The sequence below is a fragment of the Coffea eugenioides genome, chromosome 7, assembly GCF_003713205.1.
Source record: "Coffea eugenioides isolate CCC68of chromosome 7, Ceug_1.0, whole genome shotgun sequence".
NCBI classification, from domain to species: domain Eukaryota; kingdom Viridiplantae; phylum Streptophyta; class Magnoliopsida; order Gentianales; family Rubiaceae; genus Coffea; species Coffea eugenioides.
In genome coordinates, this window is record NC_040041.1 from 26,148,118 (window position 1) to 26,161,832 (window position 13,715).

General features: G+C 36.0%; 1 protein-coding gene across 1 annotated transcript; it reads left to right on the top strand.

The window, feature by feature from the left end:
* The first annotated feature begins 389 nt into the window (after positions 1-389).
* LOC113778061 (TOM1-like protein 5) lies at positions 390-12,322 on the top strand. Its single transcript, XM_027323319.1, has 11 exons — positions 390-630; positions 1,623-1,734; positions 2,936-3,051; positions 3,324-3,402; positions 4,286-4,384; positions 4,470-4,583; positions 6,448-6,602; positions 8,909-8,984; positions 9,238-9,323; positions 11,442-11,603; positions 11,711-12,322. The coding sequence occupies exons 3-11, from the start codon at positions 2,951-2,953 to the stop codon at positions 12,051-12,053; spliced, it is 1,215 nt and encodes a 404-aa protein (XP_027179120.1). The 5' UTR covers positions 390-630; positions 1,623-1,734; positions 2,936-2,950; the 3' UTR covers positions 12,054-12,322.
* Positions 12,323-13,715: the final 1,393 nt, after the last annotated feature.

The window sequence follows — 13,715 nt, forward strand, 5'->3', positions numbered from 1 at the left end:
GAAAAATTAGTGATCATGACTCAAACCCGATCTTTTATGGAGGACACCGACTCATAATTATACTCGAGTATTTATGAAGTAAAATTTTTTTGAAATTCTTGTAAAAAAAAAAAATATAATAACGATTTGATATGTGAGATAAAGAGGCGATTGAAAAATATATTCATAAAAAATTTAAAAATTTTGTTTAGAGGAAAATAGCTTTCCAAACAAAAGTACGGACAAACTCATACTTTATTAGCCGAGCTATAGTTCTAGTTATTTAATTAGTTTTTCCTGCTAGTAAGTATTTAAAGGGGAAAAGTTAAAAAATTCAGATGTTTTATTGATATAGAGAGAGAGAGTAGCTAGCCCCACCTAAAGACGAAGAGTCCGAGATTCTTCTCTATTCTTCTACTTCAATTGATTGCTAATTGCTCTCTCTCTCTCTCTCTTTTCATTTTTTCATAACTATATATAAATAATCGCAGTTGTCGTTGTAGCTGTATGTCCTCAATTATTACCACTGCATGCACATGCTTATCGCAATTGAGTTGTTCAGAGGATAATATATATATACACACACACATAAAAGAGAACAGTAAACCGATTTCTTCTTCGTGATTGCTGCTCCTGCTGGTGGTTTCGCTGGTATGTAGTATTTTCCCCCTTTTGTGTTGCTTGAACTTGTTCTGAATTAATTTTTTGGTTGCTTGGCCTTTGGAGTTTGATTAGTTTACATTCCTGATATATTTTTCTTTTGAAACTGATACATTTTGGAATATATTGTTATTGATTTTGCTGATTTATTTATTTTTTGGTATTTTTGCAGTTCAGGTTTAAGTTTGGCTGCTCTTCTTCTTCTTCTTCTTCTTCCTTTTTAGTTCATGATTTTCTCTCTTTTGTTTATTAAGATTGTCGTAATGATTGACTAGGCAAAGGATATATAACGGAATGTTATGAATTTGTTAAGTTGTGTGAATTGAGAAAATAGACTAGTATTTGGAAATGTTTATGTTCCGATCATTTTGGTAGTGAATTTTATGTAGTAAATGTCAAATTTGTTCCTGTGTAACCAGAATAAGTGTGGCTTTTTGAATTATTTTTTGGGTTTAATTGGAGATGATGGTGTACAAAATAGTTGAGCAAGGGGTAGTAAATGTCATATTTGTTCCTAGTTTCTGAGACTGCTGATCAGCATTTTGTTTAACGTCGGATAAAGGGTTCGATCAAATTTTACAACATAGTATCTTAGATTGCCTTCTTGAAACTGGGTTTGGAGTATGACGATAGCTCATGGAGTAGCATTTGTGAAACAGAATTTAAGTTTATTGGCCTCGGAGTTCTGCGTTCTTTCTGATATTAAATGCTGTAATTTTCCCAGCTTTTCTGGAGGTCTTTCACTTTTATGAGCTATATGCATTATCACTTCACTCCCAAGTTCAGTGCTTTTAAGGATGTGTCCTTCTCGCTGTTCCTTTGTTTGTTTTATCTCGATTTTTTTTAAGAACATTTATAAGTTTTTGTTCGTTCTTGTGGTAAGCTAACAGATAATGTGTAATGTCCTATTCACCAAACGTGATTTCTTTCTGGTTGTGTTTTGGGATTCTGTTTTCAATCAAATAACCTTTTGAATAATGCAGCTTGGAGGGTTATAGCCAATATTACCATTGGTTATAGCCAATATTACCATTGATGACGTCGTTGCATTAGGAGTTATTGGCCATATTTAATTTGGACAAACCTCTCCTGCAGGTATATATTGTTGATGTATTTGGTGGTCACTTTTGTTTTGATAATTGCTGTTTGTATTCTGTGGAATGTATCTTTTTTCACATTGTGTCACCGTGGACGTTAGGTTATTTTAAATTTGCCTAGTATTGTGAATGATTGTTCCACCATATGGTTTAATTGAACAGGGAACATTTAAGCTCAGACTCTCCACCCCTTCCGCTCCTTCAATTTTGGATTCCTTGAATGCCCATTGTTACATTGCATTGTAAATCATTTATGTTAGCTTATGTTTATAATTTGCTTTCCGTTGAGCTTTTATGTTCTATTATTTCCATTTATCTCGTCATGTGCTTTCTGCTTTTTCTGTAGGGGTAAAGGATAAAAATCTAAGCATACCGACCAGAAGAAGAGTGTTGATGGAGTTGGGTTTACATTACCCCAGTAATTTGGATAATTACTTGTGTACTACCCCGTGTACATACATGTTCAATTAATTGGAAAATATAAGCTACAGATGCAAATTCTAAAACTCTAGCTTCTTTGACAGAAAAATGACTATTGCCTCAACTTTTTGGGACCATGCTTGTATGTTGTTGGCAGTTAGCAAATAGTGATGCTGATTGAGCTTAAAGTCTGTTGCAACTTGCAAATACACTACTTGATGGCTTCAAAAGAGTTAATTTCAAAATGATTTTCAAGCTTATTAGACCCCTTCTGAGATTTCAAAGTGTACTTCACTTTTCCACTCAAAGAAAAACTAGCATTACTTTATCACATTTCGATGGACTAGTTTAACATTTTCCTGATAGGAGACTCAACCCAATGTGCAAACGACTCAGTGATGGAAATAAGAAGGGGCATTTTTGTTTATTTGATGGCTTAGCTATATATTTTTGAGCTGATTAAACTGGAGGAATGGGTTTATTACAGCAATTTCATGTTACTAGCCACCAGTTGTTTTTATTCCTTGAGCCCTTTCTAATATGTCAAACAATCATTTTGGATGCTCAACTAATTGAGCTGTGCTACTGGGGTTCCTGTGACTTATTTCCATAATAGTTTAATGGGATGAAGCCACTTTATGCTTCTTTTTATTGAATTTCAGTGATTTCCTTTAACTGGCTTTTAGAGAATTTGTTCTGTGCAACCTTCTAGCATAATCTGCTTAATTGTGTTCTAGAATTGAATGTAGATTCTTACTAGTTTTTCCACTTACTATCAGCCCTTGGAAAGAAAAATGGCTACTGACCTTGTCAACGCTGCAACAAGTGAGAAACTCTCTGAGATGGATTGGATGAAAAACATTGAAATTTGCGAGTTAGTTGCATGTGACCACAGGTATAACCATTTTCAGATACCTTTATATAGCAGATAATTAACATTTTTTGGTCTCTCTGTCTCTCTATGCATGTTAACAAAGAACTTGCATGGTTCTAAGATTGGTTTCAGTAAAATTTTGTTCTTTATAAGGTCTAGTCTCGATTGCTGGAAAGATAGCACAGGTTGCATACAGTGAATGGCTTAATTAACTCTTGTGCTTCTTTGTTGCTTGTGCATTTATTGAAATTTTTATCTCATCCAAGATTTATTTTTGTATTCCTGTTTCACAGAAAAGCTAGAGATGTAATCAAAGCTGTTAAGAAACGCTTGGGAAGCAAAAATGACAACACCCAACTACTAGCTGTAATGGTGAGCATCTTCTAGGTTCAAAATCATGTAACAAAACTACATGTTTTCTCTTATTATAAATGGATAAGCTTTCAAATTAGGTGGTACACCAAGCAAAATTTTTTACTCAGTGGAAGTTGTAGTAGAATTTCATATGGATATATGTAATGAAGAACGGGAAATAGTGATTGTATAACTATTGAGATGTCTTCTTCTTTTTGTTAGTTTTAATATTTTACTGGATACCAATGTACAAATTGATGTGTTTGAGCTATACAAGAGTGGTCTACTTTAACATGCTATAATTATTTTCCATTGTGGACACACATTGATTTGTTTATGGTGATCGAACCATGATTCATTTGGTACTTGTTCAACATTTGGAAAACATGGTGGTCCTCAACTGAAAGACAAGCAGATATTTATACAACAGGAATAAGTGCATGCTTCATCTCCGTGTTGTTCTTCTATCTAACGTAATGCTTCCTATTTAATGGGTTGAAACTATTTCATACACAACTACTCCATTAGATTTAAGTTTCTGCCTGCAAAAATGAATTTTTAATTACATGAAACTAGTTTGAGGGCATCTATAACCCGGGCTGTTTCCTGGCCCCCCTCCCTATACGAATGATGAATGTGGGAATTTTCATGGCTTTAATCTTTCGCCGGCATTATTTCAAAGAACTATTATTAATCTGATATTGGAATATTAGTATTGCACTGTCAAAACGAGTTGGTTTCTGCATGACTTATTGATCATACAGTTTACAGTCTAAAGTTTGTCTTTGATTGATCTCTAGTCCTTTTTCTGCTATCCTTTCTTGGAATTTTGTACTTCAAATGATCAGGTACTATATCTTTTTTAAATAGTCAGAACGATTAATAATTTTTAGTATTTCAGTTGCTGGAGATGCTGATGAACAATATTGGAGAACCAGTCCATAAGCAGGTTATAGATGCAGGAGTCCTTCCTGTACTTGTAAAGATAGTAAAGAAAAAGGTTTGTCCTTTCTCTGAGCCAAAACCCAATTTCTTGTTTATTCAGTTTTTGCTTAAGTTAATTTTGTGTCCTTGATGTTCTACAGTCGGATCTGCCAGCACGAGAGAAAATATTTCTTTTGTTAGATGCTGCGCAGACATCTGTTGGTGGTGCTTCTGGGAGATTTCCTCAGTATTATTCTGCATACTATGAATTGGTGGTGGGTACACATCAAGTTGTTTTGTATAGTCAAATCTGTCTGATTATCTCTTTAGTAGTTATCCTCGTCAATGAAAATCACATGCTGGTTAATTAACTTGGCTTTAATCTGATTCTCTTCTATTGCCACTTTTGCAAATCTGTTTTATAAAATCCTCTTTAGTATGTTAAATAATTGTTGATTTTATGTATAATTAATTTCGATTTCTGATGCACCAGTATAAAGCTTCAAGATGTTTGAGAGAGCTTTCCTAGGTTCCAATTTCCCTTCTAAGCATTTGATTTAATCTGGATCATTTTAATCATCTGGGACAGATAATTGCTTGCATGGGGTTCAGACTTGTTACAATTTTTTGAACGCTCAAATCCTTTTTTAACAATTTTAGGATAAAATCTGTTTTCCATAGAATAAGTATAGATGCATTCTTAGACGATTCCCTGCTCTACTGGAGTTTGAACATTGTTTACTCTGTTAATGCCCCGATTAGTTCTTTACCTTTTATGATGATAAATGCTAGTGTACAGACAGTGTATATGTTGGAAATGGAGCAAGAAATAATGTAAATGTAGGGTAGAGAGGAGTACACCTTAAAATTGCAGAATTTGTTGCGCTATACAAATCAAAATCTGTTGCTTTCTCAACCACTTCCACACCATAACCTAACTGTCGGAATCAGAAAGAATAAGGGGAGGGAAAGAAACCACTGGGTTTGGCCAAGTGGCCAGGGAAGGACTCTCTCCCCACTGCCAGGTTCAGAATTCAAATCTCAAGGGTGGGAATGGGTGGGAGTTTAAAGTAAAAAAGGAAAGAACAAAGTGAATGAAAGGAAAGCAATTGAAAATGATGGTAAAAAGAAAATGAAATCATGACATGTTTTTGTTGGAAAATGATTGGTCTTTGATTTTTTCAATTTCCTTGCCATGCATTCTGAAAAAGTATTCTTCAAATTTTGCAAGTTTTTTGTCACCTTTTGACTCGTCACTATAAGTAAAAACAGCTGAAAATGCATAGGGAAGTGAAGTGAAATATATATGAAAGGAGAAGCAACTTTTCAGACTTTTGAGTAATGAAAAGCAGACATCATAAGGAGTTTATACGGTTTACCAATTTTCTGTGAAGCTTATTTAATATATATTGGAGTTTCTACTTGGAGAAATTAGACATCATCTTACATAGGATAAAGCAAAGGACAATGTATTTGGAGAGAAAGGATGTGAATTTGAAGACCTCCAATGGTACAGAAAGAGAAAACAATTAGAGAGAAGATAATGCTAAATGGTATCATTTAAGGACTACTGAGAAAGGAAACTGATATTTTACCTCATGTTGGGGCTGTGGCAAAAGGGCATAAGTTGTATTTAGGTACAGTACAACCAGTTAGCAGATGACCTCCTAGGGACCCTTTAGAAGGTACATAAAATGGGCCACATGTTTGCGCAGTTGTTTCTTGACCTGTTTGCTGACCCCTGGCTGATTACATAATCAAAAGGTGGTAAGCTTGTTGAACATTTTCTGAATTGCTTATATCAACGTTATACAGTTAAGAGCTTGATTACTAGTTTAAATTATGTTGAAAACGGGAATCTTTAGGTAAAACTGGCGTCTAACTTTTATCTAACCTTGGATATAGTGATGGATAAGCAATTTTCTTTAGCTACATGTTTCTTTTCATACACTCTTAATTTTCTGAATGATATCTAATGGTATGATTAGCTAAGTTTCTTGTTTATGATTATTTGCCTCAGTGGAAGTTTTGTACTGATGAGTTTTCTTTATCTAATGATGTGGATTTTATAAAATGTTATAGAGAACTTTGGGGTAAGATATGTCTTTATCACATTAACAGTTATAATTAACTTTCCAGAGCGCAGGAGTGCAGTTTCCTCAGAGGCCTAATGTTCAAAAAAGTGAACCTGCAACTTGTGCAAATAACAACAATACACCTGACATAGTACATGCTGCTGCTCCATTAGAAAAGAATGTAGCAAAGGATGAGCCTCAAAAGATATCTGATTCTAGGTAATGCTCATTTTCAAGTATAAATTGAAAAATAGACGGACTGGCCTTCGTGTGTATTTGTTTATTTATCACACACACATATACATGTAAATGTGTGTGTGTGTATGTATGTATGTATACATATGTATATATCTCTCTCTGTCTCCCTTTTTCTTCTCTCTTGGCATCTGTGTATGGCATTGAGAACAGAAGAAACTTTTGCATGCCTTTTATTTTCTTAGACTTGCATTGTTTGCCAATGCTACTAAGGTGTTAAAAGCTCATTTCTTTGTCACTCTCCTCATCTCCTGAAGAAGTTTTATACGTGGGTTACTTTTGTTCTCTACTTCCATTCGGATGCATGAGAAATTTCTTGGATTGAAGAGGAGGAACTCCTAAATATTATGCATTAGTTCATTCCTCAGGGTGTTGCATCTATTGTGATGTATTGGCGTTTAGAATTTAATATCAATTCCTTGGACTGTCAGGTTTAGCCAATTATTATCCGCCGGTTTGATTTTATGGTGCTGACAGGTATAAATTTATTGGCCCTGGCAACCTCTCTAGTTAAGAGGGTCGAGAAAAAAAAAACTAATTAAGAAATAACAGGATAAAGTAAAATGTAAGGAGGTTATGGATATGAGACTTGAAGATGGTAGTGCAGATCGCTCTAGGTTTATATCTAGGAGTAGTTATTTTCTTTGAAAAGTGCTTCTGGATGAGATATGTTGGTTCAACTATTTGGGCTGAAATGTTCAGCTTCAGAGGAGTCAAGGATTTGATTTAGGCAGCCTAGTTTTTGTGTTTAAAAAAAGTAATATGTTTGACTGCCTAATTACTAATCTTGATTCCTGGACTTTTTGTTTGAAAACCAGGTGTGCTTGACTTTAGATGGTTGAGCTTGGCTTGTTACAACTTCAACCTGCCCCTGCTTAGAACATGGGAATCTTCCTTGGGCCCAGTATTTTGATGGATTTAAATGCATAGACTTCATTGCTAGTACCATAAGGTTCTGCTTTTGTGTTAAGGATAGAAATCAAATTGATCCTCTAGGAATGCAAAATGGTACTGTTTTGTGGTTTCCACTTTGCTGCTTGTGTACATTGTTCCTGTTGAATACCATGTTTGATTACTTGCTAATTGTGTATTCCAATTTGGGGCCTTTTTTCCTGGAGCAATGTTTTTCATTATAAGCTCCTTAATAAGAAAAATCCCACCAAAAAAATAAAATTGTATTAAAAAAAAAGAAATTTCCCATGTTATAGGACTCAATTTTACAGAAACTTTAGTGCCAAGTTTAGTGAATTTAATATATGACACTTTAACCTTACATATGAGGTGGAAATATGCTCTTGTTATACCTTTTGTGGATAAATTAAAGTTCATTAAGCTTTAAAATCCTGTAATATGTGTCTTAATTGCTAACAGTAAAAGCATACTGGATGTAAAAATATGTCTATTTAAAATCATGTAAATATGTGTCTTAATTGCTAACAGTAAAAGCATATTGAATTTGTTGAAAGATGGAAAAATGTGTCTAAGGTAAAAGCGAGATGCAAAGAAAAGGGAGATCAACACTTCGTGAAATCCTACATACCAAAAAGGAAAAAAAAAGCTATATGACCATATCTACATCTTTGTCAAGATGCCATTTGATAACCTCAATAGGGCCATTGTGCTCCTACAATGTCTGTGGAGCAAATTCTGCAATTCCTGATTTTTGTATTGTCTTCCCTATGCTAAGTATGTTTAGAGGAATAGAAATTCATTTATCACATGCTCTGTTCACCGACACAGTTTTTGTTACCCCATTAATTTTGGCAACATTAAATATGCTGCTAGTTGTGCCTCCTTTTGCTCTGTAGTTTCTTGTCATCTTATCTTTGTTGTTTTGAGACTGGATGCTTATCTTATATTATGTCTACAGCATTCTTTGATCCATGGTCACATATTGATTAACAACTTTGCAAGCTTTAGCAATTTTTTTTGTTGACTAAACCAATAAGTTGATGAAAAGTTGAAATTATTGGCAAAAATTAACCTCAAAGAAGGAGGGAGAAGGGGGGCTGGGGGAGAGAGTGAGTGTGTGTGTGCGCACGCGCATGCATATTTGTGCGTGTGTGGATGCATGTGTGCTTTTGGATATCTCAAACGCATGCAAAATTGGTTGTAACTATGTTCAATGTGTTTAAAAACAACTATTTTGTTCGGTGTTTCAGAAAAACTCTCCCGGCTATTTTATTCTGTTTTTAGACAAGACTGTGATATGTTTCTCTATCGTATGGCGTGCTCATTTTTTGATGCTTCACTGCCCTTTTCTTCTCCAGTATTCTTCAGAAGGCTGGAGCTGCACTGGAGGTTTTAAGAGAAGTACTTGATGCTGTTGATACTAGACATCCTGAGGTTTGTTGCTTGCATCTATAGTTGTTTCACCTTAGTGTTTAAAGTTTTAATTGAACCTGTCATTTCTTCTACAATGGCATGATAAAGTTTTAAACTAGTCAAAGTTAGCTGATCCATTTCTTTCTTCTTTTAACTTAAATTTCCTGATAAAGGACCTGATTATGTTCCTTCATTAGCCGCGCTGTTTTTGGACTTTATGTGGTTTCCCATTGCAGTAAGTCAGTTCAGTTATTTGTAATTTTTCATCTTCCAGGGAGCAAAGGATGAGTTCACTCTTGATCTTGTGGAACAATGTTCTTTTCAGAAACAACGTGTCATGCATCTAGCCATGACTTCTCGGTAAGGATGCCTTGGTTGGCAATAATTTACTTGTTCAGCTAAACCTAATATGAGTCATAGGAGTTGCCTTTGTTTCCTCTACCGCCCCCCTCTCTCTCTCTCTTGCACGCAGAAGCACACAACAAAATCAAGTAGTTTATCACGTTTTTCTGGCATTGTCTGTTCAGAGATGACAAGAAAAATAAATGTTCTAGATCTATGGAAGAATGAAAATTAGGTGGTCTAGAATAATTAAATTTTCAGTGAAGTTCTGAGAATGAGTTCCACCTATTTTTGTGCCTGCAGAATTTGTATATGTTCTCCCTGGAGGTTTTTCCATGTGTAACATTTTGATGTTTTGAGGAGTGCATTGCTTAAGCACAGTTAGCTAGAGTTGGACTTGCACTGACTTGTTTTGCTCCTTGTAAGTGACAGATTTAGAAATCCGCTAGTCATATACGAGCCTTAAAAATGAGTACATATATCTTGAGACACTGGATGCAACATGACTGGTAGTAAGGGATGAGCTATATTACAAAACCTACTTAGACAATTCAGCCATTGAATCATGTTGTATGCACCTACATGGAGTTGATGCCTAGAGGCAGTTCTTGAACATCTTCTTGACACCGAGGCTGAAATTTTAGATGTCTGCGGATACTTGTTGAGACATCTGACAGATATGTAGATGTCTGACAGAACACTCCATAAATGTGCAGCATACTGGTACGAGTTATCCCACACATACGAAGAAATAGAAATGTAGTCAGTAAAATCTGCAGTTGACTTAATTTACTATACATATGCTTGAAAGACAACTGATTAATCAGAATATATGTTGGTCAAAAAATTGGAGGAAGGAGGGGGGTAGGTTACTGAAATTGAGGAGTCCAGTTTGTGTTGTCATCAACCTATCATCTTGTTTGAGTGGCCTTGCTAGTTTAATAAAATGGACAGTGAAGTCCTGAATGCAAGCAAACAAGTAGATAGGAAAGGAATTTTTTCGCTCTGTTGTACAAATGTATTGGTGTAATGTTGTAATTTCTTATGATAGTCTTATGCCTCATATCATGCACACTTTGAAATGTTGAGCTTGACTTCACATCTTGTTAAGAAAATATTTATTACTCTAAGCTTGACAAGTGAAAGTAAAGTTTGACTTTGGATCAGAACTTAAAGTAAAGAAATGACTAATGGTAGTACTTGGTTTCCTCTTGATTACACTTTTCATCCGTATGGCAATATGAGACCACAGGGATAGGTGATCATGCTTGGCTATTAAGATACCTTCTTGTATCCTTGATCCTGTGTATGGACAAGAAACCTCTCTGTATCTTGTGCTAGAAGTCTATCCGAACAGACGTCGAAGTGGTGCTTGGATTTCTTCCTCTGGCTTCCCCTCAAATTACGTGCAAATATTTTTTTTGGGCCAAATTATTTGCAAATATACTTCTGAAGAAAGCTAAGAACTTAGAAAAGAGGGTAGGAGGCAGTACTTGCCGTCTCCTTGCTGTTTCAACTTTCAATCATTTATTCTTCTCCTTATTTTTACATGTTTGTGATTTTTTTCTTTTTTAAGTCAATGGTAGATCTTCCATGTATAAATGTAGATGCCCCTGGTTGGGACTCTGAAAATCATTTAATCTTGATACTTTAATTTTAACTTGTGCTTCATTGTGTGGGGTTATAGTGCTGAGATAATTCTTACAAAAGTTAATCTGTCTGGAGTAGATTGTAGTCACTTGCCTTGCCTAGGAAATTTCTCATTTTATTTAGCTATCCTTAATAAGCATATAATGCTGAAGCTGCTTCTGGAGAACTCTCGTTCATCAAGAAATCGAGTTCTCATAGGATAAACTTCCTTTCATTTATTTTGCATTTTTGGCATGCTTATTTGGTCTTGGACTTGAGACATATTTCCATGGTGATTACTCATGGCAAGGGGTAAACTAGCATCTAGTTATATCTTTTTGATTGGGAGCATGACGTATTTTGTGGGTGCAAAGACGAGCGTGGAAATGGAAATAAGAGGTGGCAAAATGTTGAAAACTTCGGAAAAATATTTATTATAATGGACTGTTAGAGTCTGTGTGTTTTACGGGGAAATTTCATATTTTGATTTGTGTTGTTTGTCTATAGGGATGATAAAGTGGTTTCTCAATCAATTGAGCTGAATGACCAGCTTGACAGAGTTCTCAAAAGGCATGATGCACTTATCTCTGGAAGGCCAACATCCACATCAATTCATGTTTACCATGAAGAAACAGAGGAAGAAGAGGAGGCTGAACAGCTTTTCCGCAGGTCTGATCTCTGGGTTGAATACAAAATCTGCTTTTATACTGGAGCTTAAAAAGTCCTGGTTACGTAGTTTTACTAGTTTGATTAATGTACAATACAATCATTGGTAGGATTAGAAAAGGAAAAGCCTCTCTTCAGCATGAAGATGAAGGCCCTCAAATTGATAGGTCACTCTGTCAGCTTGGATCTTCAGCACGAGCAGAAATACTTAATCGCCCGCTTATACGGCCACTGACTCTGGGACCAAAGCAAGATTCTAATGGAAGCAGACCGGCAGTTGCAATTCCACCACCTCCCGCAAAACATATCGAGAGGGAGAAATTTTTTCAGGATAACAAGGTGGATGGTACTGCTCTTGCTAGTCATGTTAGGGGTCTTTCTTTGCACAGTCGAAATGCAAGTACTAGTTCTCGCAGTGGCAGTATGGATTTTAGTGATGACAACTGTCATTGATCTTGTATTTCCCAACTTTTGGACTTTGAGGATGTATTTCGTGGGCTGGAAGACGCATGCTTTCATGGTGGTCTTTATTGGTTGTTTTCCAAAGGCGTGTAGCATGCTTTTGTCTGACTGCATGGAGCAGCTGAATTTTCCGCGATAGATTAGTTCCTTAGGATAATTACTCCAATGTTAAATTTTCCTTTCTTGTTCTTTTATAGGAACCAAGTTGTTTGTTAGCTAATCGTAACGCCAGGGTTTTCATTGCAGAATTTTTCTATGAAGTATTTATTGGCATTTCTGTTGATATTAAATGATATTTGATGCACCGATTTATATTGCGACTCTAATGGTCTTCTAGAGCACGTGAACAAGCAACTTCGTAGAGTATAGATGCTCTTTCTATGGTAATGAACTAATTATATGGAAGTGAATGTGAGAAAATAATTCTATAGAAGATAGGATTGTGTATTAAAGCGGCTCGAATCTCTGGAGTTGTTTGGTAGAGTCGGTATAATTCAAGTCCAGGACGAGAAATACACAAAAATTATCGATGTGGTGTGTGACGACTCCACCTCCCCCCAAGGAGTATCAAAGGATTCGGCGAGTCGCCTGCCCAATTCTCGCCAGGACTTACTCACTCGTATCACGTGCATACATCCATCGACAATAAATAACATCGCAATTCACACTTACAATTTACATCGATGCATATTCAAAATACAAAGCCTCTATATACCCCAAACGGGTTCAAAGTGTATACAATCCAAGTACAATCATTCTAATCGAGTGATAGCGCGAGTACAAGTCAAAAGTCAAAAATAACTAGGCTACGCTAGTCTTTACATATCTCACGCCTCACTCGTACCCCTGTAAGGAAAACAAAACTAACGAAGTGAGCCAAACCTCAGTGACGTTCCAAATATCAAATTGGACATCAGATAAAGTAATAACAGCGTGATAGTGAAATAGCGAGCAAACAAGTCGAATCAGAGAAATAACGCTTCAGATAGTCAAGAAATATCTAGTTCGCATTCACATGTAAGGATACAGTGGCTCATATCTCGGCTCCATCACAGCTCGATCGATTGGTAATTGACACTCCGTCAACTTTCAAGTAATGAACTAGTCCAGAAAAACCCCACTTCACGCCAGTCTCAGTCCACCGATCAACCCCCTTACCAGGCCCGCACGCCACACGAAACACGGGTGGTATTACTCGAGTATACCGATTAGTCGAGAAGATAACACTCCACTCGACATCACTAATTACCCAGGGCTCGTTATCTAATCGACCTGGCCTTTGCCGGCTCGACTCGATTAACTAGCCACAAGGTTTCTGGAATTTCAGGCAAGATATAATTCACACGCATGTAGAGCAAGACAATTGAATTCGATGAACAAGAACAAATCTCGTTAGGGCAAGTGCGATAAAGTACACCCTTACCCTATCAAATCACTTATATATATCATGTAATCACATTGGTCAAAGATAAATCACAAATATCAAGTTCAATCAGATATTTGGAAGCACTCACCAAAAGTAGTGCCTCTAGTGATCGCGTCTGGGTTGTACTCCGGATTTGGAGTCCAAATCTGCGATAAAACTTGACTTAAGAACTTTGAAAATCGACTAAGGTTCGAAACTTAGACGTTTCGTTCAATAAGAATCAAGAA

Excerpts from the sequence above, each read along its gene's own strand:
- LOC113778061 (XM_027323319.1), top strand. The coding sequence starts at position 2,951 with ATGGCTACTGACCTTGTCAACGCTGCAACAAGTGAGAAACTCTCTGAG. Across the intron at positions 4,385-4,469 it reads TAAAGATAGTAAAGAAAAAG|TCGGATCTGCCAGCACGAGA; the intron begins GTTTGTCCTTTC and ends GATGTTCTACAG. Across the intron at positions 4,584-6,447 it reads CTGCATACTATGAATTGGTG|AGCGCAGGAGTGCAGTTTCC; the intron begins GTGGGTACACAT and ends TTAACTTTCCAG.